At 34.5% G+C, this 27,226-nt stretch overlaps 1 protein-coding gene across 1 annotated transcript; it reads left to right on the top strand.

The window, feature by feature from the left end:
- Positions 1-12,172: 12,172 nt before the first annotated feature.
- LOC115965698 (calcium-dependent protein kinase SK5) lies at positions 12,173-20,808 on the top strand. Its single transcript, XM_031084989.1, has 7 exons — positions 12,173-12,931; positions 15,626-15,769; positions 16,185-16,337; positions 16,480-16,592; positions 19,683-19,850; positions 19,935-20,159; positions 20,567-20,808. The coding sequence occupies exons 1-7, from the start codon at positions 12,370-12,372 to the stop codon at positions 20,696-20,698; spliced, it is 1,497 nt and encodes a 498-aa protein (XP_030940849.1). The 5' UTR covers positions 12,173-12,369; the 3' UTR covers positions 20,699-20,808.
- Positions 20,809-27,226: the final 6,418 nt, after the last annotated feature.

The following is a 27,226-nucleotide window of genomic DNA, read 5'->3' as shown; positions in this document are numbered from 1 at the left end:
TTGAAAAAAAAAAAAAAACAGCAAACAACAAACAAACAAACAAGTTGCACTTAGGTTGGTCTATATGTTTGGTAAAAAGCTTGATATTTGCTTGAAAAATAAACTCATATCATACTAAGTCTTTAATTAATTGGAAGGCCACATGTCTAAATCAAATGGACTTGATAGTTGTTAGGGTACATTTTTTTTTTACACCTATTTTTGTTTAAATACCACCTATTTATTTTCAAACATCAGCAACAAATTATTGGGATTTTCTAAATATTTTTGCCTATTATTATGCTAGCCCACAACTATTCTTCCTTTTACCACAAAATTGGGCTACAAATATAAAACATTATAAGACCCAATATTTTTGTAAAGCCTATAATATGGACTCATGCCCAAATTATTTTACTAAGCAAGTTAAAATCTCATTCTTTTTAAAGCCCAAAAATTCTTATGCTTGGCAATATTTGAAAATCCCATGATTCAAGTCCATGGTAGAATAATTTTATCAATGGAATTCAAATCCATAATCAAAGCCCATGGTTCAATCTCATGGCAAATTATTTATCAAAAAGCTCAGGTCTTATTGGCAATATAAAAAAACCCAATTCTCATTGGCAACATTAAAAGTCCAGTTCTCATTGGTGATGTTTAAAAGCCCAACTCATATTGGTACTATTTAGTGAAAAATCCAATATTGTTAATAATTGGGAAATACCATATGATTGAATTACCTATGCCCATAACCACAATTGTTTTGAAAAAGCTTGAATGCTCATATGTTTCCAAATTCATGGGAAATTATAATTATTCTATGGTCATCATTCATGATAATTATTCATCCAACAAGCTCACCATTTAAATTATGACATGATTATTTGGAACCATAAACATTACTTATGATATGGAATTCATCATTTCAAAATAGTAAATATTATTTACGAAGCATTTTGAAATAATTAAGCTTATGCTATTATTTTAAATATTATAAATCATTGCCCAAAGATCCATTACAAGTATCTATCAAAACCCAAACTACATTTAATATCCACTAACAATAAGATTCCATGAGGGATGAAAGCCCATGGCAATTGTGTCGTTGGTGTCCATTTTGTAGGTCCAAACATATGATAGAAGGAGAACAAGCCCAAGTGAAAAGGGGTATAAGCATAGCCCACGTATACAAGCCCAATCCAAAATTCCAGCAAAGGCAAAGGACTGAACTAGACAATTGGCTTCCTTCTTGTTCATCCTTGACTAAGGTCCAGCTGGAGATCTCCACAAGAGACAACCAAATCTCTAAAAATAAACTAAGGGTTGTCCTATCAACTTTCTGCCATTCTCTCCCTGACATGAATAGTGCCTAGAGGTTGTACTAGTAGCTAAAGTCTAATGGGTAATGGGATTTTATCATCTTCCTCGAAGCTCTCTCTCCAATGGAAGGAAGCCATAACCAAGTTACTCAAATCTCAACAAATCAATACTATCAATGCAAAAAATGTTCAAAAATTGGTTCATGTGTGCCAAGCCCATGAATCCTAAAGGGGAAAATTTGAGAAAATGTGGATTGGAGAGCACAAAGGGATCTCAAGTGGAACCCTCTAAAGTGGGCTTAAAATTTGACACCTAACTTGGGGTGTTGAATCCTACTCTCTAGGGTCCAAATCTCAGTTGCAACACCAAGATTCTCCCTTAATACTTGCCTTAATCCTATCAGCTGAACACAACCTCAGAAATCTCAACATTTAATGCAAGATTATCCAAATATTCATCCATGTGTCATATTGCCCAAAGAAGCAAGGAAACCCTAAAAGAAAATCTGCCATTTATAGCTAAATTCTAGGATGAGAAGTCTACCATTCTACCTCCTGACCAGCCTACGTTTTTGGATTCTTGCTAATCACATCCTTAAGCTCCACTATAAAAGGGTAATCACATCAGCCCCATAAATGCAAACCAACCCTTTTGAAAATTCTGTTGTTCTTGTTACTTTGCCATATTCCAACTTGTAGCTCAACTTTCCCCAACTCATAAATCAACCCTCTTAGCCCAAACTCACTTAGCCTTAAACATTCCTTTCCCCTTTTCTGCATATCCTAAGTTCATAAATGTTTCCTAATTAGCCATAAACAACCCTCTAGCCCATTAAAGACTTAGTTTTAGCATTATTTCCACCATCCCATTACAAGCTTACACACCCACTAGCTCAAAATAGTATTTACTACCCCACTCACACCCCATATACATATTCCACAAGAATCTTGGTTTAACATCTGCTGCATTGAGCTAGAATCTCTCTCTCCCTTAACACCATGCCAAATAACCCCTTTCTTCTCACCATGGAGCCATTGGTCTTTACTCTTTGTTTTTCCATTGAAGGATATAATGTGTTTGTACAATATAAGTTTTCGCTCATATTGATGTAGTAGTAGCAGAAAGTACCCTAGACCCTTTTGACCAAGACATACAAGGACTTCCTGAAGTGAACACCTTCTTAAATTTGTTCAATAATTGACTGCTAGACCATAAGTTTAATTTTACCCTACTGTTGGAGAATTTTATTTTCTTGCATTGTTGTAACAGGACTACTAATCTATTAATTAATTACTATGAAGTGTTTTATTGGGCCTTAATGTTGTTCTTGCTAAGGTGCAGTCTTTATTTCTCACTTGGATAGGCTTATCACTACACCAAGATCCTTTGGGTATCATCTTAGAGCCCATTGTTAAGTTTCAACTTGGCCTCCCACATTGCATTCGGGAACATCTTGTTTATTTGTTTAGACTCCTTAAAACAAATTGTTTAATCTAACATATTAGCCAAGTGATTACTTAGGTTAATTATTCAGATCTAGGTTAAACAATAATAAAATCATATCATGCACAGCAGCGAAAAAGTAAATAACACCACGATATGATGACTTAGGAAAACCAATGGAACGAACCATTTCAAGGTAAAAACCTGGGGAGGATTTAACCCAGTTATCCTCAAGGTAAAGAAAATCCACTATAAAAGAATTGAAGTTTTTACAATCAGATTTACCCCTAAATCTATTGCTACCTCAAGTAGTACTTATTGACTCGACCACGTGCAAGCTCTGAATCCACAGATTCCTTCTCTTCTTGGATTTACAGCAACATAAGCACCCACGCTTGTGATCTTGAGATCCCACTCAAAGGTTTCAGATCACCTTCAGTTGTTAATCTTTATGACAGCAATTAGGTTCTACCAATTGTTGATCTTTATGATAGCAATTAGGTTCTACCAATGCTTGATTGCAGATTTTACTCCGGTAGATGCTTGTGTAGTTAGAAGGTACAACACCTCACAAATCTCACAAGGAGTAACACACAAGTCATCCAAAAGTCTCCAAAACGTAGCTAGGGTTTCCCTTTTATATGTGGACAAGTTAGATTGAAACCCTAAACATTTTCGCGAGCTTAGGCCTTATTTAAAAATTCTGCACAATCTGATTCCTGCAATTCTCGATCAATTGAACCTAATTTTTGATTGATCGAGCTTGACAGATTTTGACTCTTCTTTTTTGTAGTTAGCTCGACCTTGAGGCTTGAAACATACACCTTTAAGCAATGCCTAACCCATAGACTAGACATGTTTTGTTCTCGGTTTGCCAACACATACAAAATATAATTCTAAACATTTAATCCTAAATCTTTAGAACCTAGCAATCTCCCTCTTTGGAAATCTGTGACAAAACACACATACAAAATGAATTGCTCAAATCAAACATCAGCCCAATTACAAAGTATTGCCCTAATACAATTCTATCACAACTACTAACTATTAGTTGCTAATATAGACAGCAGCTGTTGAAAGAATTAACCTGTAAATTCCTGAAACACTAAAAACAAACCATAAACGCATGTGTGGAAGATACAGTACAAATCCAATAAATAAAATCTGAACTTGAATTCACAAAAACATAAAAATAGACAGAATATCAAATGAATAAACATCAAATATACTATCATGGTCAATGAACCAACAGAGTTTGTGAAACAAGAACAATAATAATAAATATACATTAAAATCTCAAAAAAAAAAATTATACATCAAAATCTCCTCAAGAACTAAACTCCCTCTAAATACAAAAACTCTCTACTCCCCCTAAATACAAAAGCCCTCACCCAAACCTAAAACCTACTCTCCCTTTTTGTTATGAATTGCCAAAGGCCCGTTAATCATCAAAGGGCCGAGGAGGTGGAAAAGCAGTCCTATACTCGGCAAAATTAGCTCTCAAGGCAGCCACCTTAGTAAGTAGCTCATCAATAAGCTGTCCATGAGCTACTTGAGTAGTCATAAAGGAGTCCATCATGGGACGGAGTGAGAGAGGAGGGGTAATTGTAGGGTCAACAATATCATCATCACTAGAATGATCCACAATAGCAGTAGCATCCACATGTACCTCCTCAGCAATAGGCATAGCACCAGACGTAGGAGCTACAGTGATCTTTTTGAATTCCCAATGTTTGGTTAAACACTCTTCATTTGAGCATGTTGCTATCTGAGAAAAATGGCTCCTGTAGGGGCGTTGATATGAACTAACTCTAGAGGAGGAAAGTTGGATAACCCTAGAGAGTTCAACACCCTATATATATACACAGGAAAGAACATCTTTTGTACTTTGGACTTACTCCTATAAATATCAACAATAGTTTGAATGAAAAGGGAAGGAAAACACATAGATCCATCGGTAATAAGAACATAAAGGAATGCACACCTATCTATAGGAACAGTATGAACATGAGAGATTGGATAGATATTATGCAGGATATCCTTAAATAAAGATAGTTAAGCTCAGTAAACTCACATGAGTTTATTCTTGGTTCAGATCCCCAAGAAACTGACCTACCACAAAGCAAATATTTGGTATCATCCACAGGTGGAAACTCAGTATATGGATATGTGGGTTTGCAAACTAAAGGTACACCTAGAGCTTCAGAAACTGTCTGTTTAGTAATCATAAACTCTTTACCTCTAATCCAAGTAGTCAAATAATGTTTACCTGTAACCTTAGAATAAATAAACAGATTTGAGTAAAGCTCTCTAATCAAAGCATCAAGAGGAGGATTAGAAACATCACATAGAGACACCCAATTCCTAGACACTAGATTCCTACGTATGGAAGGATCTAACTCATCTAGAACAATCTCTCTCTCTTTCTCTCCCTAGATAGACCTATACTTGGTTAAGGTCTCATAAACTACCTCAGTCTTAGCAAAAAGAAATCTAACCTTATCAACCAGAGGAGAGGTAGAAGAAGAAGAAGCAGGGTTTCTATTTGCTTTGGTTTTGAATTTCCTACCAACCTTAGGAGCCACATCTAAGGTTTAAACAAAAACAAACAAAAACCAAGGGTAGATTGCATCAAATAAAGTTAGAAACAGGACAACATGAAATTTTTGAAAAAACTATATTATGCATGACACTAGAACACAGATGATGCATGATCTAATGCTCTAAAACAATTCAATTTCATTATAATTTTGAAAATTGACCAAGAAAATTAGAAATTTATCAAAAACCCCAATTTTGAAAACGCTAATTTTCAAAAATTCTTATATTGAGCATTTGAACAACACAACAAGTATAAAACATGTTATAGTCACTCAATTTAGCAATATCAAGAGTCAATTTTAATCAATTTTTCCCAATTGAACAAAATCCTCAATTCTCTCAAGAACACATAAACCCTAATTTCGACAATTTGAAGAAATCATGAAATTTTTGAAATTAAAGCATGAGGATCATGTTAATATGATGCATGAACAAAAGCCCATCCAACAAATTGGATCAAAACACTCAAAATCATCAAAAACCCTAAAAACTCTTTAGTTCAAAATTTTGAAAAATTTTGATGTAAATGCATGAACGCATGTAATTTAACCAAAAGAAGGAGTAAAAGAGCCTTACTTGGTGTTGAGGAATTAAACCTTTGAGACTTTGACTCAGAAAAAGAAAAAAAAAAAAAAAAAAATTTAAGTGAGAAGGGATCTAGAGAGGAATCGAAGAAGAAGAGGACAAAGCTCTAAAGAACTGTGATTTGATTCCAATTTTTTTAAAAAATACTATTTTCGATCGATCGAGAGGAATTGAGACAGGAATCGAGACAGGAATCGAAAATCATGTAAAAACAAATCCGACTGATCGAGAAGAATTGAGACAACCCGAGAGTTTAAGCCTTCAAATTGGGTATTTTTCTTTTTCTTTTCGATCGGTCGAAAGACAAGCTCGATCGATTGAATACTGAAGAATCAAATTTTTTGAAAAACCTGGAAATTTTCTACAGAACCATTTGTAAAACAGTTTTTTTATGATATGAGAAGCATATTAATGATTCCAAATGTTTTCCAAAAACAATCTTTCCCTTAAAAAAATTTATTTGCAAAGTCAAAACAAATTTCATCACACACTTCTTTCCTTAGAATTGAACAAAATCCTCAATTCTCTCAAGAACACATAAATCCTAATTTTGGCAATTTGAAGAAATCATGAAATTTTTGAAATTAAAGCATGAGGATCATGTTAATATGATGCATGAACAAAAACTCATCCAACAAATATTATCAAAACACTCAAAATCCTCAAAAATCCTAAAAACTCTTTAGTCTGAAAATTTGAAAAATTTTGATGTAGATGCATGAATGCATGTAATTTAACAAAAAGAAGGGGCAAAAGAGTCTTACTTGGTGTTGAGGAAGAAAACCTTTGTGACTTTGACTCAGAAAAAGACAAAAAAAAAGAAAAAAAGAAGAAGAAAAAGAGTAAGAAGGGATCGAGAAAGGAATCGAAGAAGAAAAGGAGAAAACTGTAAAGAACTGTGATCTGATTCCTATTTGTTTTTAAAATATGATTTTCGATCGGTTGAGAGGAATTGAGATAGGAACCGAAAATCATGTAAAAATAGATTTGACTAATCGAGAGGAATCGAAGAGGAATCAAGACAACCCGAGAGTTTAAGCCTTAAAACTGGGTTCTTTTCTTTTTCTTTTCTATCGGTCGAAAGACAAGCTCGATCGAATCAATCCTAAAGAATTAGAAAATTTTGAAAAACCTAGAAATTTTTTACAGAACCATCTATAAAACTTTTATTTTTTTATTTTTTATGATATAAGATGCATATTAATGATTCCAAATATTTTCCAAAAACAATCTTTCCCATAAAAAAAATTTATTTGCAAAGCCAAAACAAATTTCATCACACACTTCTTTCCTCACACCCCCAAAAAGTATTAAACATATCAAGAAGTCAAATCTTGGATGGCCACAAAACTCAACACACAATCACATGTACAAAGTTTAACAAAGATTTACTTGTGGTGTGTGCAACTAGTAAGTGTATGAATTACTCAAAAGGTGATATGTAGATGGAAAATAAGCACAATTTCTAAATTATCAATCACATAAGTTTGAGAGTGACTATCACCTAAAGAGTTACATCATATAACTCTCACATCTCCTAGAAAACACGATTGCAACCATGCAATTTTTATTTTATTTTTATTTCTTTTGCTTTTCTTTTTCTTTTGAAGCATATTTTTCTTTGTTTTTCTTTTTTCTTTTTGTTTCTTTTATTTATTTTGATAGCAACACCTTAAATATCTTGCTGTGCAAGTGCTACACCTTACCGAGCACAGTTTTTATGATTTGCACACAGGTGTTCATGGTTATTTATGTCTTTCTCCTAGGATTTTTTAGTCCTTACAATCAACAGAATTTGACTTCAAAATCAAGAGCATGTGTTTAAAAACCATAAACAACTCACACAATTTAATCACTAAATAGCACAAACTAGCAAAGTGCAGAAAAATTAAGCTCATCAAAGCTAAATAAGGTACACAGTCATGAAATGAAAATTTCATAGGCCAACCTCAATTACACATCTTGAAGATGTATAATACAATTTTTTTTTTTGATTTTTTAAAAATAAAAACTAAAAATCATCAAAAACACTCATGGCATCCTTTGCTGCAATCTTGCAAAGTTTGTTATAAGCCTCTTGCAAGTCAGCATTCTCAGAGAGTTCCCCATCAGAAGGGTTCTCATCAACAGTCTTAATTTCACTTATTACAGCAGTAGCAGTTAAAGCCATAAAGTTTCTTTCTTGATCACTTTTAGACTCATGATTAGAAACTTCATCATTACTTAAAGTGACAGCCATAGCTTTTGCTTTAGATCTCAAAAATGTGAGACATTTAGATTTTAGATGACCATACTCCTGACAACCAAAACACTGTTGTCCTAAAGAATTGTTAGAAGATTGATCAACTTTATCTTTGATTTTTCAGTATTGTTATTTTTAGTTGTGTCATTCTTCTTCACATTCATAGGGTCAACATTGTTTCTATTTCTTGCCCTTCCATTATTATTTATCAGAAAATTTCTAAAATTCTTGGCAAGATAAGAAATTTCAGTAGATGAGAGTTCATCATCAAATCCACAATCATCAACATCATCAACAGATTTTAAAGCCATAGATTTGGATTTGTTAGTTTTTGGTAAGTCTGATTCATAGGATTGAAAAGATCCTACAAGTTCATCTACAGGAATGAAGTCCACATATTTACTTTCAGTTATGGTAGTCACTTTTGGTCTAAAGTCCTTAGTTAATGATATAAGAATTTTCCTAACAATTTTAGATTGATCATAAACTTCACCCAAGTTAAAAGAAAAATTAACAATATCATTCAACTTAGCATAAAATTCATCAAAAGACTCATCATTAGACATTCTAATGCTTTCAAATCTAGAGGTTAATTACTGCAGTTTATTAATTTTTACTGCCTTAGTGCCTTAATGCACTATTTGCAAGATGTTCCATGCAATGTGGGCAATCTCCACATTTGAGATCCTCTTAAATTCTTCCATAGAGACAGCACTGAATATTGCATTCATAGCCTTACTATTAAAGCTTGATGCTTCTTTTTGGGCAGTAGTCTATTCACCAATAGTAGTGGTTGGTCTTTCCCAACCGTTCTTAACAAAGAGCCATACTCTCTCATCAATAGATTTCAAGAAGGCTTTCATTCTAACCTTCCAATAAGCACAGTTATTCCCATCAAAGTGAGGAGGGATCACTAAAGAGTAACCATGTTCCATGACAGCAGGGGTCAAGGATCAACTCTAGGTATGGAAACCTTAAAACAAGAGCTAACCCGCTTTGATACCACTTGTTTATTTGTTTAGACCCCTTAAAACAGATTGTTTAACCTAATATAATAGCCAAGTGATTACTTAGGTTAATTATTCAGATCTAGGTTAAACAATAATAAATCATATCATGCACAATAGCAGAAAAATAAATAACACCACGATATGATGACCCAGGAAAACCAATAAAACGAACCGTTTCAAGGTAAAAACTTGGGAATGATTTAATCTAGTTATCCTCAAGATAAAGCAAATCTACTATAAGAGAATTGAAGTTTTTACAATCAGATTTAACCCAAAATATATTGCTACCTCAAGTAGTAACTTACTGACACGACCATGTGCAAACTCTAAATCCATGGACTCCTTCTCTTCTTGGATTTACAGCAACACACTTGTGACTTTGAGATCCCACTCAAAGGTTTCAGATCACCTTCAATTGTTGATCTTTGTAGCAGCAACTAGGTTTTACCAATGCTTAATTGTAGATCTTGCTCCAGTAGATGCTTGTGTGGTTAGAAGGTACAACACCTCACAAATCTCACAAGGAGTAACACACAAATCTTCCAAAATTCTCCAAAACGTAGCTAGGGTTTCCCTTTTATATGTAGACAAATTAGATTGAAACTCTAAACATTTTCGCGGGCTTGGGCCTTATTTAAAAATTCTGCACAATTTGATTTTTGCAATTCTCGATCGGTTGAACCTAATTTTCAATCAATCGAGCTTGGCAGATTCTGACTCTTCTTTTCTGTAGTCAACTTGAACTTGAAGCTTGAAACATACACCTTTGAGCAATGCCTAACATATAGACTAGACATGTTTCGTTCTCGATTTGCCAACACATACAAAATATAATTCTAAATATTTAATCATAAATCTTTAAAACCTAACACATCAATTTTCCCCCTCAACAATTGTATACTTAATATAGGTTTGATGATGTTCTTGTATTGGATCTTAAGTTTAAAAGCTTGATATTGAGCTCAAAAACTTCATATGAAGCTTTAGTTTGAGGTCAAGTTTGACTAATGAATCAAGTCAAATCTAGTTTAAGCTTTTGAACTATCTAACAAACTTAAACTTAAACATAGTTTAAAGGCTTAGTTCAAGCTCAAGCTGAACTTAAGCATTCAATACTCATAGAACTCAAATCATTTACAACCTAATTGTGTGAAATAACAAATGTGCACTAATAATAAGTCCAAATCTTCTGTCTGACAAAATATGCTCTACTCCATGTACCACTGATTAAAAAATGATAGGCATCTATTTCTTTCTCAAACTAACAAAAGTTAATGCCTCAAGCCACTGACACCTTCAACCTCCCACCTTCCTCTACCGACCTCCCCTTTGCTCACTTTTTTCTCCACAGCTCAAAGAAGCACTATTCTCTATAATCAATCTTCACCTCCCAATTTTTTAAGTTGTGGATAATTTCTTCTTGTTTGAGGCTTTGGGTTTTTCTATGGGCAATTTATTAATTTCTTCTCTTAGGAGATTTTTCACAACTAACCCCAAATTCCCCAAATCTTGATGTTAATCTGACGAAAAAGGATGAGGCTAGGATCGGAGACTGACTTCAACCTGTGGTTGCACTTCATCTTCGAAGCAAACATTGATTTCATAAATAAGTAGGTATCTTATCAAATGGTGACCCTTTGGGAGTTTTGTTGTTTGGTACTAAGCAATCTGGTGAGATGTGTGGATACTGGATGGCATGACACTAGTATAAGTAGGCTAATGTTGTAGTGGTACTATCATTGTGGTTATAAGCTTAGAGAGATGTGTTTGTAGGGGCGCATGAAGGTTATAACCCATAGATCAATTTGTCTGGATACTGGATTTTTGATTTATTTCATATATGGATTATTTATGGTTTTTTTTTTTAATTATTATTATCAAATTTCTAAATTCAGGTACGTATAGGAAATATTTTTTTCCCCTCTTGTGATAGCTTCTTTGGTGATGGTGCAGTCTTTTGAGAAAAAGAGAGAAATTAATGGAGGTGAGAGGTGTCAGTAACTTCATACATTAACTTTCATTAAAACGTTAGGCTTTTTTTGTTAGTTTGAGAAAAAAAAAATAAATAAAGGGTTATGCTAACGAGTGCCCTTAGGGTAATGACTAACAATTCATTTTAGGAAAATTTTAACATTATTTTTATGGGAAATTAAAAAAGCTGTCAAAACTTTTTTTTTTTTCCCCTTTTTCTATAAAAATTTTCTTTAAATAGATTGTTAATCGATACCCTAAAATATCTGTTAGCATTTTTCATAAATAAATAAATGCATGTTAGTTTTTAATTAGTGATACATGAAGTAGAGCATATTTTGTGAGACGGAGAATTTGAATTCCTAATAATAACCCTCTTGACGCAACGTATACAAAGGGTTTGACAATTTATTTTTTGTCTTCTCTCTTCGTTGATTTTTCCATGCGTCTAAACCAAGTTATACCTACTTTTTTACATTTTTCATGTATGTTTGGCGTGTCTTTGGCTATTGGCAGATTGGGTATCTTTTAATTTTGATGACTGCTTTTTCACTAGATGAGTCGTGAGAGGAATATATCATTGTTTATTCTAAAAGTTGCATTAAGATTAAATTTTAGATTAGACTTGTGTTTAATGTATCCACCACCATCACGTTACACCTCTTCTCATTTTTATTTTTTCTCATATCCTGTTAAAAAAAAAAAAACAGTTCTTGCGAATTTAAATCCAAAATCAAGTACTTTTTTTATTATCAGAGTGAGAAAATTTTCAGAGTTTCTGTCACGTTATGTTAGAAGAATACTTGTTATATATTGACTTTTCTTTATTTTGAAAAACTATACAAGGACACCAAATCAGTAACTGTGCAGAGAAATAGAGGGAATCTAATCTTAAAACTTGAAAATGAAGCAAAAATTCCAATAATTTTTGTTGTGACTTGTCATGTTGAGGTGTGAATAGTTGAGGTCAAATGGTGGACTCACACTTCCTCTCCTCATAGTTCGCAAAAACATGATAAGTTGCGGACAAAAATTATAGCATTTTCTATGTTCATACAATTGCTCCTAAAAAAGTGATCAAAGCAGTGTGAAACGGTAGCTGTAGGGTCAGATTTGTAGGCCTATCTTGGGTCTTCTACTCTGTCTCTCTTGACAAAAATAATCTCTTCATAGTTCATGCTAATCTAAAAACATCTCAAAACAGTTTTCTAAGAGATGACGAGCAAATCAAGCTCAGGCTCAGCTCCACCGCCAAGAGATTCAAAGCGCAAATGGGTTCTTCCCTACCAAACCAAAAACCTGAGAGACCTCTACACACTTGGCAGAAAGCTTGGGCAAGGCCAGTTTGGCATCACATTTTTGTGCACAGAAAAATCTACAGGTAACAAGTACGCCTGCAAGTCCATCCCAAAGCGCAAGCTGTTATACGCTGAGGACTATGATGATGTTTTGAGAGAGATTCAGATTATGCACCACTTGTCAGAGCATCCAAATGTGGTGAGGATCCGAGGTACGTACGAGGACATTGTGGCTGTGTATTTGGTGATGGAGCTGTGTGAGGGTGGAGAGCTTTTTGATAGGATAGTGAAGAAGGGACATTATAGTGAGAGAGAGGCTGCAAAGTTGATAAAGACTATTGTTGAGGTTGTTCAGACCTGTCATTCTCTTGGCGTCATGCATAGAGACCTCAAACCTGAGAACTTCTTGTTTCATAGTGTGGACGAGGATGCTGCTCTCAAAGCCACTGATTTTGGCCTCTCTGTCTTCTACAAGCCAGGTTCTTTCTTGGGTTTTCTTATTATTTTTTGTTAGTGCAATTTCGATGGGTTTTCTTTCCTGTTAATGATTTATGATTTTATTTATTTCTGTTTCAATCTACTTATTGGGCTTCTTTCTATTTCTGTTAATGATTTATGATTTTGGTTGGTTTGCATTTGCATTTGCATATAATGATTTCTATGAGAAAGTTCTAATTTTAATTTTTTTTTTTCCTTGAATTGAAACTGTTGTTTTGTGTTCGAGTAAATGAATTCTAATCTGGTTGTTTCCAAGTTTGACGTGAATGGAAATTTTTGTTAAGGTTTTATGTTCAAAAATTCCTTGTTCAGTAAAATTTTTGTTTCGGTATGTGTGGGGGTCATATCAGATATTGTTTAATATCCAATATGAATGTACCTGCTTCCTTGTTTAATTTATTTGGATAATTTCTGAACTGGATGTTAAATGGACCATAATGGGTTCTTGTTCTGATTCTTTTCTTTTTGGCAGCAACTTATTTTTTGTTGAACCAAATTTATTGCTCAAAGTACTCTAGAAGAAATACATCTTCTAATATCTTTGTGAATCATTCTCGTAACTTGAGTGGATGCTCATGAGGCAACATAACTAGATTCTGACCATCTTGCCAAAGTATCAGCTAGACTATTTATTTTTCTGTACACGTATTTATCTTACAAGTTTGAAAGAAGCCATTAAATATTTAACATCTCTTATCAGCTTGGCAATCCCAAGGAGGCAAAATATCCTTTGCATTTGTAGAATTAGTAGCAAGAATCAAATGCATCCAATTAAACCTCTTGGCTAACTCCAAGCCAATCCTTAAGGCAAAACCCCTTATTGATTTTCAAATTTTATATGATTTTTATTGACCTAGAATATGTGGAGAGGTTATGTGTTAGGTTTAAGAAAATAAAGGATTTCCTTTAAAATATACTAAGGTGATTAAGTATTTGTATGACACAACTGTAACAAGCATGAGAACAAGTGGAGGCATCACTACTCACTAGTGCGTTTCCTATTGCATTAAGTTTACATTAAGGATAAACTTTAAATCCATATCTATTTATGGTCATGGGTATTTTGCTTATTTGGGGTGGAATGGATTATGCCCCAAAAGGTTGTGGATTTGTTAGGGGCCCCATTCGGAAAGCTGTAGCTTTAGGTCTTATGTGGGCTATTTGGAGAGTGAAATAATAGAGCATTCAGTGGATCGAAACAGTTTATGACAGATCTTAAGATGCTTTTACTTCGATCCTTATTCAAATGGATGACTTTATCATGCCATTCCAGTCCAAATTTGTTTGATTTCCTAGATGATTGTAATTTCTCTTGATTCGTCAACCTGCATAGACCTACTGTATACAGGGTGGTGTTCATATTTTTATAAAGTTTATTTATCAAAAAATTTCCATATCTATTTACACTGGTTATGGACAAGCTTTACTAGTTTGATCTAGGATGAAGTCTGTTTGTCTACGATTTTTTGTGGACAATATAGTTTTTGTTGATGAAACTAGAGGTGGAGTAGTGCCAATTTGGAAATTTGGAGGGATGCTTTAGAATCTAAAGACTATTTTTAGGTTAAGTCAGACTAAAATAGAGTTTTTAAGTGTAAGTTTGGTAAAAGTAGAAACAAAGATTAAGTGGTTTTAAAACATGATGGTAAAGAGATATCAAATGGTGAGTTCTTTTGATATTTTGGATCAATAATTAATAAGGATTGAGATATTTGAGAAGGATTTAAATGAAAGAATAAGAGCATGGTGGATGAAATGTGTAAATGCATTAAAAATAGTGTGATTGTGGAATGACTATCAAATTAGAAGGGAGAGTTATATAAGATTACTATAAAACTAACTGTACTTTATGGTACTAAGTTTTGGGCTATTAAGATGCAATACTTAAGTGTATTTGAAATAAAAATGTTAAGATGTATGGAAATGAAAGACAAGGTAGGATATGAAATGAAAAAAATTGTTTAAAGATAGGGGTAGTTGACATTGATGAAAAGATAAGGGAGCACCAATTAAGATGGTTTGTTAGTGTACTAAGAAGAGTGATTAATGCAATAGTGGAAAGTAGTGATTTGATTTAAGTCAAAGAAACGAAAAAAGTTAAAGAAAAACTGAAATAATATTGGTAGAAGTAGTAAAAAATTGAAAATTAATTAAGGAGGTGACCGGGAGTATAGGATAGGATTGGATGGTGGAGAAGAATAAATGTGGCAAACCCTAATAAGTCTGTTGATCATCTATAGTGGATCCCAAAATTTTGGGAGTAACACTTTGTACGAGAAAAGTTGCATTAGTTCCTCAATTCTATTTTTCCAGTGGTGTAAAATTTTCTAGCACACCACCCCCCCAAGTCCCAATCTTCTCCATCTGTTATGTATTTTTCCTTTAGTTTTAGTTGTCTCATTGCCTTCATCTCCCACTTTGTTCATAAGACGATGAATTCTGATGGAGGAGAAGGATCAGTTTCATATTTAAAAAGAGCCAGAAAGAAGAAAGAAAGGAAGTTTCCTATAGATATCATAGCTGATTGTTGGAAAAACAAATTTTTGGAGGTTGATACTTTCTTGTTTCATTGCTAATGTACTTGTGACGTGATCTTTCATGCTTTATTGTTCTAAATATGGCGGTTCTTATCTCTATTTGACATGACATGCTGGTTTTTGTATGATACTTTCCAGGTCAAACCTTTTCTGCTGTTGTTGGGAGTCCGTACTATGTTGCACCAGAGGTGTTGCGCAAACATTATGGACCTGAAATAGATATATGGAGTGCAGGAGTTATATTATACATCTTGCTGAGTGGGGTGCCACCTTTTTGGGCTGGTATCCATCTCTGAAGTATAATGGTTCATTTGAATGGAAGCATTTGAAGAGAAAGGATTTGAATTCATATAAGGGCTTGAATAAATTATGAAAAGTACAGATTTTTTCTGAAATTCATAAATGGATTTAAGCTTTATTAACAATTTAAATGATTAAACATAAGATCTTATTTCAAATTTATAACACAAGTTTTTTGGTTGGAACAAAATCCCTAAAGCTCAAATTTGTCATTTATTATTAAAGTTCATATCAAACAATTTATACTAGTACTTGTTATTCAAATCCCTTGATTTTAAATTCTCAAATCCAAATGAAACCATATTAATTGATGTTTGAGATGTATCACTAAAGAATTTGCTTTCTATATGTCAAATTCATATTACCGATGTAGTTTTGCATCTTTTGTTACCTACAGAAACTGAAAAGGGAATCTTCCGAGAGATTTTACAAGGCAAATTAGATTTTCACTCTGACCCATGGCCTGTCATCTCCGAAAGTGCTAAGGAACTCATTCGGAAAATGCTTGATCGGAATCCAAAGAAAAGGCCAAAAGCTCATGAAGTCCTTTGTAAGCCTCTTTCACTGTACAGTTGTGTTAAGCAGGGTGGCTTGTTTGGATATTAAGAGAAGATGAATCCTAATCAATTCCTTGCATTATCAATTTCACAGGATTTATAAAATGTTGGTATACTAAAGTGATTTTGTATCAGGCCACCCATGGATTGCAGATGACAAGGCTCCCGATAAACCGATTGATTCTGCAGTGCTATCTCGCCTAAAGAAGTTCTCTGCAATGAACAAACTTAAGAAGATGGCTTTGCGTGTAAGGATTGATTCTAGTAATACTTTTTCGTTACATATCTTTGATAGTTGATTCCTTGGACTATTGAGCAATGTTAACCTAATGTCCTGAACACACACAAAGTCTGGGATCAACTTCCTTTGGAAAACTACAACTAAATTTACATAAATTAGGTTGAACTTTGGGTGAAACTGATTCTATTAAAATTTTCATGCTTCAAGACCAATACTCGAATTGTTGTGCAACAAAGTTTTGTAGATTCTTCATTCTTCTACTTAAATAGTTTACTGCTGAGACAATGTCATATTGTATGTGAGCTAATGTGTGCTACTACGCACAATATATAAAATGAGCATGCTCTAGGACAGAATCATAGTATAGTAGTGGAAACAAAAGAACAGCTTCTCTGGCGATACGTTAACCCCTACTAACATGCACTTGGAGTGTTGCTTTGGTCAGTGCTATGTTTTTCTTAGCTTTAGTTTAAGCGGATCCTGGTATTCTGGACTTCAAATTCCTCTTTCCCTTCTCATTTTATTTTCTTGACCTTTTTTTCTACCACGTTGGTTTTACTTTTCCACAAGCCAGTGCTATCTTTTCAAAGCATAGGTTAAACCATTCCAAACACCTTTTATCACTATTCTCTCTCTCTCTCTTCTCTTCCTTGTAGATTTCTCTCTTCATAGTCTTTACTCAAAGTTCTTTACAGTTTAGTTATCCTGTTCATGATGCCCTTAACTAGTTTGTTCTATTGTCTAAGCTGAGTTTAGTGCCCCTTTCCAAGTAATGATTGTGCTAACATGGAATTGCCAAGGTATCAACCGGGCTGCAGCAGTTAAGGCTTTGAAAGACTTAATCAGAAAACAGAATCTGGATTCTATCCAATTAATAGTAACTATAGCCTTAGAAGATAGAGTGGAAGGGCTTTGAAGAAGGTTGGCTTTGTACAAGTGTATTAGTGTGGGGGCCGGGGGGGTGGGTAGTGGGCTGCGCTGGAGGTCTGACGGTCCTTTGAAGGAAGGGAGTGAATGTAAAATTTATTGGTGCAAACCAAAGAGTGTTAGCTCTAAAAGTTTGCTCAGATCCAAAGGGCAAAGAATGGTTGCTTATGAATGTCTATGGATTTCCTTACTTTAGTCAAAGAAATGAGTTATGGAAGAGTCTTGACAGCATCCTGGAGTATTTTGATTGGCCATGGGTTGCAATACAATTAAAATGAGTGATTTCATCTTTAGACATGGGGTGATTGATTTGGGCTTTTTAGGATATACATATATCTGGAGCAACAAAAAGGAAGGCTTGCCAATTATCAAAGAGAGGCTTCACCAAGCTATCTGTGGTGTTGAATGGTAGTTCCTAATGTAGGGGTGATCCGCCCACCTGCTGTCTGGTCAGACCTTAGTCCTCTGATGCTAAACTCAAGCATAGAGAATGAGAGACTACTGTGTATATTTGGGCTTGAGGCAATGTGGGTTAGGGAAGAGGAGTCAACGGAGGTCATAAAAAAAGGCTTGGAAACAGTCTGATGAGAGCCAATAAGATGAAATGGACTGTGGAGAAGCTTGACAGCATTTTTGATCAAAAGACAACAGCTCCTATATTGAAAATTCCAATTCCAAGGATGCCAATGCCAGATAAATTAGAGGAGTATACTGGATGCAGCAAAATCATCGTTTTAACATGAGAGATTGAAATTTCTTAGCATATTGTCATTATGTTATCATTGTATTATCAGCAAGAAGCTAGAGTTAACTTAGCTCTAATATATACCCTACTTAGGGTTTATTGTAAACACAATTCATCATAGTAAAGATATAGTCATCTAAATTTTCTGCTGTAGATATAGACCGTCAAGTTGAACCACATTAATCTAGCTTGTTCGACACTACCAATCTCACTTTCACATCAAATTGATCACATAGATAATAAGTTCTTTGTCTCAAGATCGTCTGAAGTACTCAATCCAGACTTGATTCCGAGCCCTCAGGTGCTCTCAAGCCCTGCCAATAGCTTGGTGAGCAGTCCCATGAGCCACTAGGATTCTTCACGTGCTGGCACACCCTCATTCACGTGCCCCTATACACATGAACAGTCTAGTCGCTCTGTTTGTGCCATATGTTAGATACATACTGTGTCACTTTAGCATGGGACGTCAACATCAATGCCATGTCATCTACCTTTTTCATTTCCACTTTAGTATCTTACCACGTCAGACCGGTGCAGCTGCTGACTACTGCCTCTGACAACCATCGACTATCGCCAGCTGCTATTGACCAGCATTGACTGCCGAAACATGTATTTATCGACACTGCATGTTGGTTTTTGTAGGGTCTTTATCTCCTAGAAGCTTTCCTAGGGCTTTGCTTTGTGCTCTATTGCTTTGGACCTCTCTTTGAGTTGTGTTTAATAGAAGATACAATTAGCAGTATATGCAGGATATGTACCACTGCCCTGCAAAACAGTAAAACCACCCTCCTCTTTCCCTTTAACTTAGGAGTCCCATCCTATTTGGATTTTTAGACCACGGCACTGACGCCTACTCTTATAGCATATATGTAACTGGGCTCCTATTGTGTTTAGATGAGAGAGAGTGTTCCAATCCGCAACATATAAATTTCAAGAAATATTAGAATTTTCTTGGTGAAAGAGTTTCAAGTAGTCAAGGCAGTAAAGGTTTTTTCTTGAGAGAGAGTCTCTGTGCCACTGTTGTAATCTCTCTATTTTCTTAGTGAAACTTTCTTCTCGTTTTCGTTTGTGGATATAGGAATCTTGTTTTTTGTGTGTGCTTGTTGATGTGTTTTTTGTCTTTACTGCTTTTGATTTGAATCTTGGGAGTGTTATTGCACAACAGATAGTATATCAAAATTGATGTTTTTCTTTTGTTAAAAACATTCACGCAATTGCCAACGGACAAATTATAATGTTCACCAATTTGATATCATAGGACTGTCTTTCTTTAATGAATATATGATACTTGGACAAAAATGAAACAACAGTCACGTATCTTTTACCTAGGCCTTATATCTGATTCCACTACTTACGGGCTTACTTATTTGTTATGATGGTGACATTTTTATTGGTCACTGAATTAATTTTTGAACTCTATTGTAGGTCATAGCTGAGAAACTTTCTGAAGAAGAAATCGGCGGTTTGAAAGAGTTGTTCAAAATGCTAGACACAGACAACAGTGGAACAATAACGTTTGATGAACTGAAAGAAGGATTAAAGCGAGTGGGCTCTGAACTTATGGAATCCGAGATCAAGGATCTTATGGATGCAGTAAGAAAAACGGTCTCCACCATCAATCTAATCTACTGTGGTTTTCTTTGTGGGACAAGTATCTTACTTGTTGGTGTTTGGTAGGCAGATATTGATAACAGCGGAACACTTGACTATGGTGAATTTCTTGCTGCTACACTGCACTTGAATAAGTTGGAGAGAGAGGAGAATTTATTGTCAGCCTTCTCCTTTTTTGACAAGGATGGTAGTGGTTACATAACTATTGATGAGCTTCAACAAGCCTGCAATGAGTTTGGTTTAAGCGAAGTCCACCTCGATGAAATGATTAATGAAATTGATCAAGACAATGTAAGTATGTTCATTTATGTCTAACAATGATGAGAGGTACTGTTATCTGCTCCTCTTTTTTTAAACTGTTTATTTATTCAGAAAAATTATTTTTAGCTTAAATGAGAGTTTAATTAGCAAAATTTTGAGTGATTTGAAGATTACATTCACATGTTGCATGGTGCCGATGAGCCTAATGGTTTTATGTTTAGAAGCTGAACTGATACCCATGGACCTATTGTTTTACAAATGGCATCTCTCATGTAAAAATCAAATCTTGAGCTCTCTCTCTTAATTAAACTTATTATCCAACAACTCTTTGTATGATCCTATCCTATCATAACTTACTTATGAGCTGGATTGGTACTCTCCATCTTGAAGTTATGAATCTCTTTTTACAGTAATTTATAATGTGTTTTGTTTTGCAGGATGGACAAATAGATTACGGGGAATTTGCTGCAATGATGAGGAAGGGTAATGGAGGGATAGGGAGGAGAACCATGAGAAGCCAATTAAATGTGGGAGATGCCCTGGGACTCACAAACAATGAATGTACCTAATGAACTCACTGATTGCTCACCTTAAGTAATTAATCATTTGCCAATTTAGTCTTTTAGGAACATTCTAATGGAAATAAAACACTGATTTATACAAGGTTTTTGGATTGTATGTGGTGTCTTTTAACATAGAAAATTATATTATACTCTTGTTTACTTGGTGAACGTTTGGATAGCGCAAACGTCCCGCGTTTGTGCGTCCAGCGTTTTGCGCATAGGTCTCATGCACTATTCACAGGACCTATAAACCTCTTTTTTTAGCCAAACTTTCATTAAAAATGGATCTCACGGCATTATTCACATATTTAAAATTATTTTGTTATAATATTTTCAGTTTTTAGCAATAAGTAATATCTAAACAGACTTTTAATATTGACAAGCCACATTCTTTATTTGAAATTTACCTAGCAAACCAGTTGGGTTGGGCGGGTCTGGGTTTGAACCATTCGGACTTGGGTTAAATTGAGTATGAGTCACATTCGTTTGGACTAAAACATGTTGCTATTCTTATGGCCTAAATTGGTCTTTGATGAACTATGTTAACTCGATATGATCTGCATTTTTGTCACGTGTTAAATAATAATAATAAATTAAAAAATTCAAACGTAAACTTCACCAAACTTCTCAATACCATACCAAAAAAGGTCATTTCGATTTCAACATACAAATGAAATATTTTGGTATCGATTAATATTGTTATAGCATTTCAAAAATAGTCCAATATCGTAGCCCAAATGTTTATAACCCTTTGTCTTTTTTTTTTTTTTTTACTTTTTTTTCCATGTATTGACTAAAATATCAATATCAATTGCAATGTCTGAAAAACTCTTGATATAGCCAATATTGGCCAGTACAGCTCAATATTGTATTGTTACATTTTAAGGGATATTCATATCGATTTTAGTTGCCAATATGATACGGTACACCTCATTTTGCAACCATTAGAAAAATCTAAAGAATGATATCTTTCACTGGAAATAAAGCGTAAATGAAAGCCAACTTGCTGAAAATGATGACGAATCAATTTCAATGCATTTAGTGTACTCATAAAAAGACATTATTGTGAGCCATATGTATAGATATTCTAATTGTCACAATGGATGGGAGTGCTAGTGGTTTGATGAGCACTCATATTTGCTAAAAGCAATTGAAGCCATAGAAGCAAAAGTAACATCAACGATAGCTCGATACACATTTATTGTCAGATGAACTAGTGTGTACATTTTGGCAAATAAGGGTGGGCAACAACATGAGCAAATAGTAATACATCATGCATGCTTGTCTCCCTTTTCATTTTTCATGTTATGTTTTGCGATGTTTTGGGGGCTCACAATCTCGATCATGCCATGCTGATGATGATGATCCACGCGTTATGTGCTTCTAAGATTACCAAATAAATAAAGCTTTCCCTCTGAACAAAAAATAGCTTAAGAATAAAAAAAGAAAGTAAAAAAGTGAGGCAGTTTTGACCTACAAGTGTGTCTTCATGAGTTTTTTTTTTTTTTTTGGGTAGAATTTATGAGAAGATTTGGTACCATGAAATTTTAAACATCAAGTCCCTCTAAATCCTTTGTCGGACAAGCGTGTTTAAGGTTGTCTAATATCATAAACTTCAATTCCGATTGTTTTTTATTTTTATTTATTAAGTTCAATTTGCAATTAAAATCACGTGCTGGCTTCCACAATCGAGGTGAAAAGAATTCCCAATTGCAAATTCGGTTTATTTTACGCTCCTTGCAACTATAATAAATAAAATAGAAAGTGTACACATACACGTACCTTAATTAAAAAATTGTATCTACAAAGATTGGGCATAATCATTTCCTTCAAACTTGAAAAGTTATAAATCTTTGTTTGTCCCAGTCCCACCGACCAACTTGCACATGCACCACACATTTTATTAACAAAATAAATTAATACTCTATTTTTATTTTTTATCCTAAACTATTAACTGTTCACTGATGCCAATCTAAATGAGTCTGAAATGGACTTGTTAATTTATATAAGCAATAGTAGCTAATGGATTATTTAAAGTTTTTTTTTTTTTTTTTATTGGGGATACTATGGATTATTTAAAGTTAATCAATAGTTTGATATATTATATCGATACTACTATTTAAGAGTATTTTCCTATTTGGGATCCGCATTTTTTTTTTTTTTTGTTCAAAAATGCTCTTACACCCCTATTTTTAAGTAGAGACAAAATTAAAGGACAATTCGATAAAAATACAACTTTAAGTCTTACTAAAATATTGTCTAAAAAATAGGGTTACTCTTTTGTTAAATTTCAAATTGCTTTATCCACTTATATATATATATATATATATTTTTTTTTTTTGCCTGACTTTATTACTATAAATTAAATTCTCAAAATAAAAATTATATATATAAAATAAAAACATAGGTTTTTTTTTTAATTTTGTTAAAAAAAAATCTTATCACACACGTAAAGTGCATGTGACGAGACTAATATATTATTTAAAGTGCTTTATTAGGATCCATGTGCTAGTGAATACCAAACACGTTATCATAAAGAATTAGGAAAAAGATTGTCCTACACTCCTACTCCAATCATTCACAAATGGAAAACGAAAAAATAAAAAATGTACCCAATGTATATGCTAAAGTCGTCTTACCAAAGGTCACTATTATCTCTTTCTTTTTTTTCTTTTTTTGGTTGACAAAAAGCATGAAGACACAAGGGTTAGTGAATTGATTTCACCCGATTTGGCTAGCTGGAAAACTCAAGTGATAGATGCAGTCTTCCTTCCACATGAAGTTGATTTGATCAAAAGCATACCCCTAAGCATACAACTTCCTGAGGATAAGCTGGGTTGGGCTGCAAATTCTAATGGTTTGTTTAGTGTGCGCAGTGCTTACAGGTTAGCTATGGATCTCTTACGGCTTGTCAACCATGGTACCAATTCAGACAGTAGTAGAAATCACAAGTTTTGTAGATTGTTGTGGTGCCTACAAGTTCCTCATAAAGTTCGTCATTTTGCTTGGAGAGCTTGTCATGGAATTCTTCCCACACAGAATTTGGTGTGGCGAGGTGTTCAACAGGATGACCGATGTGACGATTGCAGAGAAGGAGCAAAGAACTCTGGGCATTTCTTTTGGTCGTGTCAATGGGCAAAGGAAGTGTGGCTATGCACTAAGATTCATTTTCATTTTAGTAGTCCCAAGTCAAGTCTTTTTCTGGTCTTTTGTGGATGCTACTGATGTCTGATAATTTCAATGAGGATATTGCAGCGTTGGTGGTGACTATTGCGTGGTCCATGTGGTATAATAGAAATGAAGTTAGACTAATGAGAGGGGAATGGGAATTCCTCCGGTCTGCCCTGTATGTAATATTGAGTCTGAGACCATTATCCATGCTTTAAGAGATTGCCCCAAAGCTAAATGTTTTTGGAACTTCTTAATGCCTCCTCTGCCTTCAAATATCTTTTATGGAGTGCCCCTAGTTGATTGGTTGAAATTAAACTGTAGATGCTCTCGGTTTATCGCCATTTCGGATATAGAGTGGGGAACAATTTTTCCTATAGCTGTATGGATTCTTTGGCTTCACCGAAATAGCATTGTTTTTGGTAGAACAGGGCTGCAACGCAACCTTTTAGACGAAACTTTGGCTAGAGCAGCAGAGGTAGCCTATTTGGTTAGCAGTGGGAATCAGATCACTTCTAGAAACAAAATCCAGGTGAGGTGGCTGAATCCCCTGAGTAATTGGTTCAAATTAAACTCAAATGGTTCGTCAAGGGGCAATCCTGGTTTGGCTGGTGGTGGAGGGCTGATTTGAAATGAGAAGGGAGAGTGGGTGAAAGGGTACGCCCAAGCCATTGGTATCACGACTAGTGTTGCTGCGGAATTGTGGGCCTTACGGGACGGCATTTGGCTTTGTATTGCTCTCAAGCTTCCTGCAGTGGAAATAGAGTTGGATACTAAGGTGGTCATTGATCTAGTGAGGAAAGAATCTAGTAATTTCAATAGCCTAGATGCGCTTGTTGCTGATTGCAAAGAGGGTCTGAAACAAATTCCTAACGTCAAAATCATGCACTACTTCAGAGAGGGCAATAAGTGTGTAGACAACTTAGCTAGGCAAGGTGCTCTGTTGGAGCAAGATTTTGTTGTATTTATCCACCCCCCTCCTAAGGTGGAGTTGCTTGTTAGACTTGATTCTATGGGCACTCTGTATGACCGGTTTGTATCCTCTTCCATAGAGGCTTTTTAGTTTGTTAATGAAATTTCCTTTTCACCAAAAAAGAAAAAAGAAAAAAAAAGAAAAGAAAAGTGGCTCGGCCATAGTTCAATGGGCAGTGCAATACCTACAGGAATATAGAGAAGCAAATAGCATACCTCCCAAGCCTCCATTGGTTCGAGTGGCTGGATGGGCTCCTCTGCCTTTGTCGAGGTACAAGGTCAACGTAGATGGGGCAGTGTTCTTGGCTTCAAAGGCCGCTGGAGTTGGTGTTTTGATTCGTGATTCTCACAGTCAGGTGGTTGCAGCGATGAGCAAGAAAATCAATGCACCACCGGGAGCTTTGGAAGCAAAGGAAAAAGCTTTTAAAGTTGGTTTGCAATTTGCTATGGATGTGGGAATTCATGATTTCATCCTTGAAGGTGACTCTCTCTTGATTCACAATGCTCTCTGCGGGCTCTCTCCACCTCCATCTTCAGTGGCTTTAGTCATTAGGGGTATGCTTATGTCTTGTGGGGCTTTTTACCAGGTTGATTTTTCTCATATTAGGAGGCAAGGTAATAGACCGGCCTATTTATTAGCAAAACATGCTTTAGGCATTGTTGATTACTTTACTTGAATGGAAGAGAATCCTTGCTTGCTAGTGCAAGCTTTGATCCATGATGTATCTTTTTCTAAATGATTCTTCAATAAAATTTTCGTCTTCCTATCAAAAAAAGGGGGGGGGGGGGGGGTTAGCTAAGCTACGCTTGAGGCCAGCTCTCGGGTAGGGCGCTCAGGTTAAGACCCGCTAGCCATCCCTTATGGATGCCCACCAATGAAGGATTGCTGGCAGCGGGACACTATTATCTCTTTCGTCACAAAACTTTTCCTTCTTTTTTTCTTTTCTTTTTTTTCCCTAAATGATTTTATTTAAAAAAAAGGAAAATTTCCAAACTACACTCTTAAGTCTTAACTTTGGATTGAGCTAAACAACAGCAAGGTCAGGGGATAAGACATAAAATGCTATATATTTTTTCATCAATTCGTGTATTTTTTTTCTTTGAATTATATTGATCACAATTAATATTCTTTAAACATTTTAAATTAAGGGTTTTTTATCAAAAAAATTTAAAAATTACATATTAGAGTATAACAATAACAATAATTTTAGAAAATATAACATGTATAGAAATAAATTAATCTCCAATAAATTATATAATAGATGTCATTTTTAAGGGTAATAAATATAACTTTTATCATATGTCTTAAGATATACAATGGAAAATAAAATAAATATAATAATGAAAAACCTAAATGAAAAACTTTTGTTGTTTGCGGGGATGGCAAAAAGTAGAACAAGAGTCTCATAATTTTAACCAGAAAAAATCATAACATCTTTTCTTTTTCTTTTTTTCTTTTTTTGAGAAGATATATCTCTGACATTCTAAAGGAAAAATGAAAAAGAGTTTGTTTCTAGAAAAGAAAAATAGTCATTACTTATATAGTATTGATGAAGTAGAAAACTGCAGCTCGTCAATATGCTCCCTGTCACTAGTATGGACGACTGACAATACCAGTTTCAAAGAAATAATGTAAGAGGGCATCTAGGGTCCCAAGGGAGCCTCCGATGCTTAAGTCAGTTTATCTCCTTGAGAAACAGAATAATGTAAGAGATAGTCCTAGTATAGTGTGCAAGTGTATGCGTAGATGTCCTGTTTACTTATTGTTTGTTTGCCTTATATAGCATGTTTGTGAACAAATGCTCAGGGCATTTATTATGCCAGACATTGGAGGCTTTGAATAGCATGTTGTATGCCATTATATCCTTGTTTAAAGTCTTGTAACGGTTTTGAATGATGGTTTTTAATTTTTAGAATTTTTATACTATTCTTTTGGAATTTTTAAGACCGGGTTGGGTTGGTACGGAATCGGAACAAATTTTTTTTTTTACTCATTCTTGGCCTTTCCCATTCTGTTTTGGCTAGAAATAAAGCTGGAATGATGTTTTTTAATTTTTATACTATTTTTTTGAAATTTTCTAAACCAGGTTGGGTAGGAACGGACTCGAAACAAATTTTTTTTTTCTCATTCTCGGCCTCTCCCATCCCGTTTTGGCTAGAAATAAACAAAGAATGATGTTTTTTAATTTTTTGAATTTTTAAACTATTTTTTTGAAATTTTCTAAACCGGGTTGGGTAGGAACGGACTGGGAATGAAAATTTTTTTTTCCCATCTCGTTTTGGCTAGAAATAAAGTCAGAATGATGTTTTTTAGTTTTTTGAATTTTTATACTATTTTTTTGGAATTTTCTAGACCGGGTTGGGTTGGAACGGACTCGGAACGAAAATTTTTTT

This window comes from Quercus lobata, chromosome 10 (assembly GCF_001633185.2).
Source record: "Quercus lobata isolate SW786 chromosome 10, ValleyOak3.0 Primary Assembly, whole genome shotgun sequence".
Classification (NCBI taxonomy): domain Eukaryota; kingdom Viridiplantae; phylum Streptophyta; class Magnoliopsida; order Fagales; family Fagaceae; genus Quercus; species Quercus lobata.
Note: the sequence above shows the minus strand (reverse complement) of the source record. Positions and strands in the feature narration are given on the sequence as shown.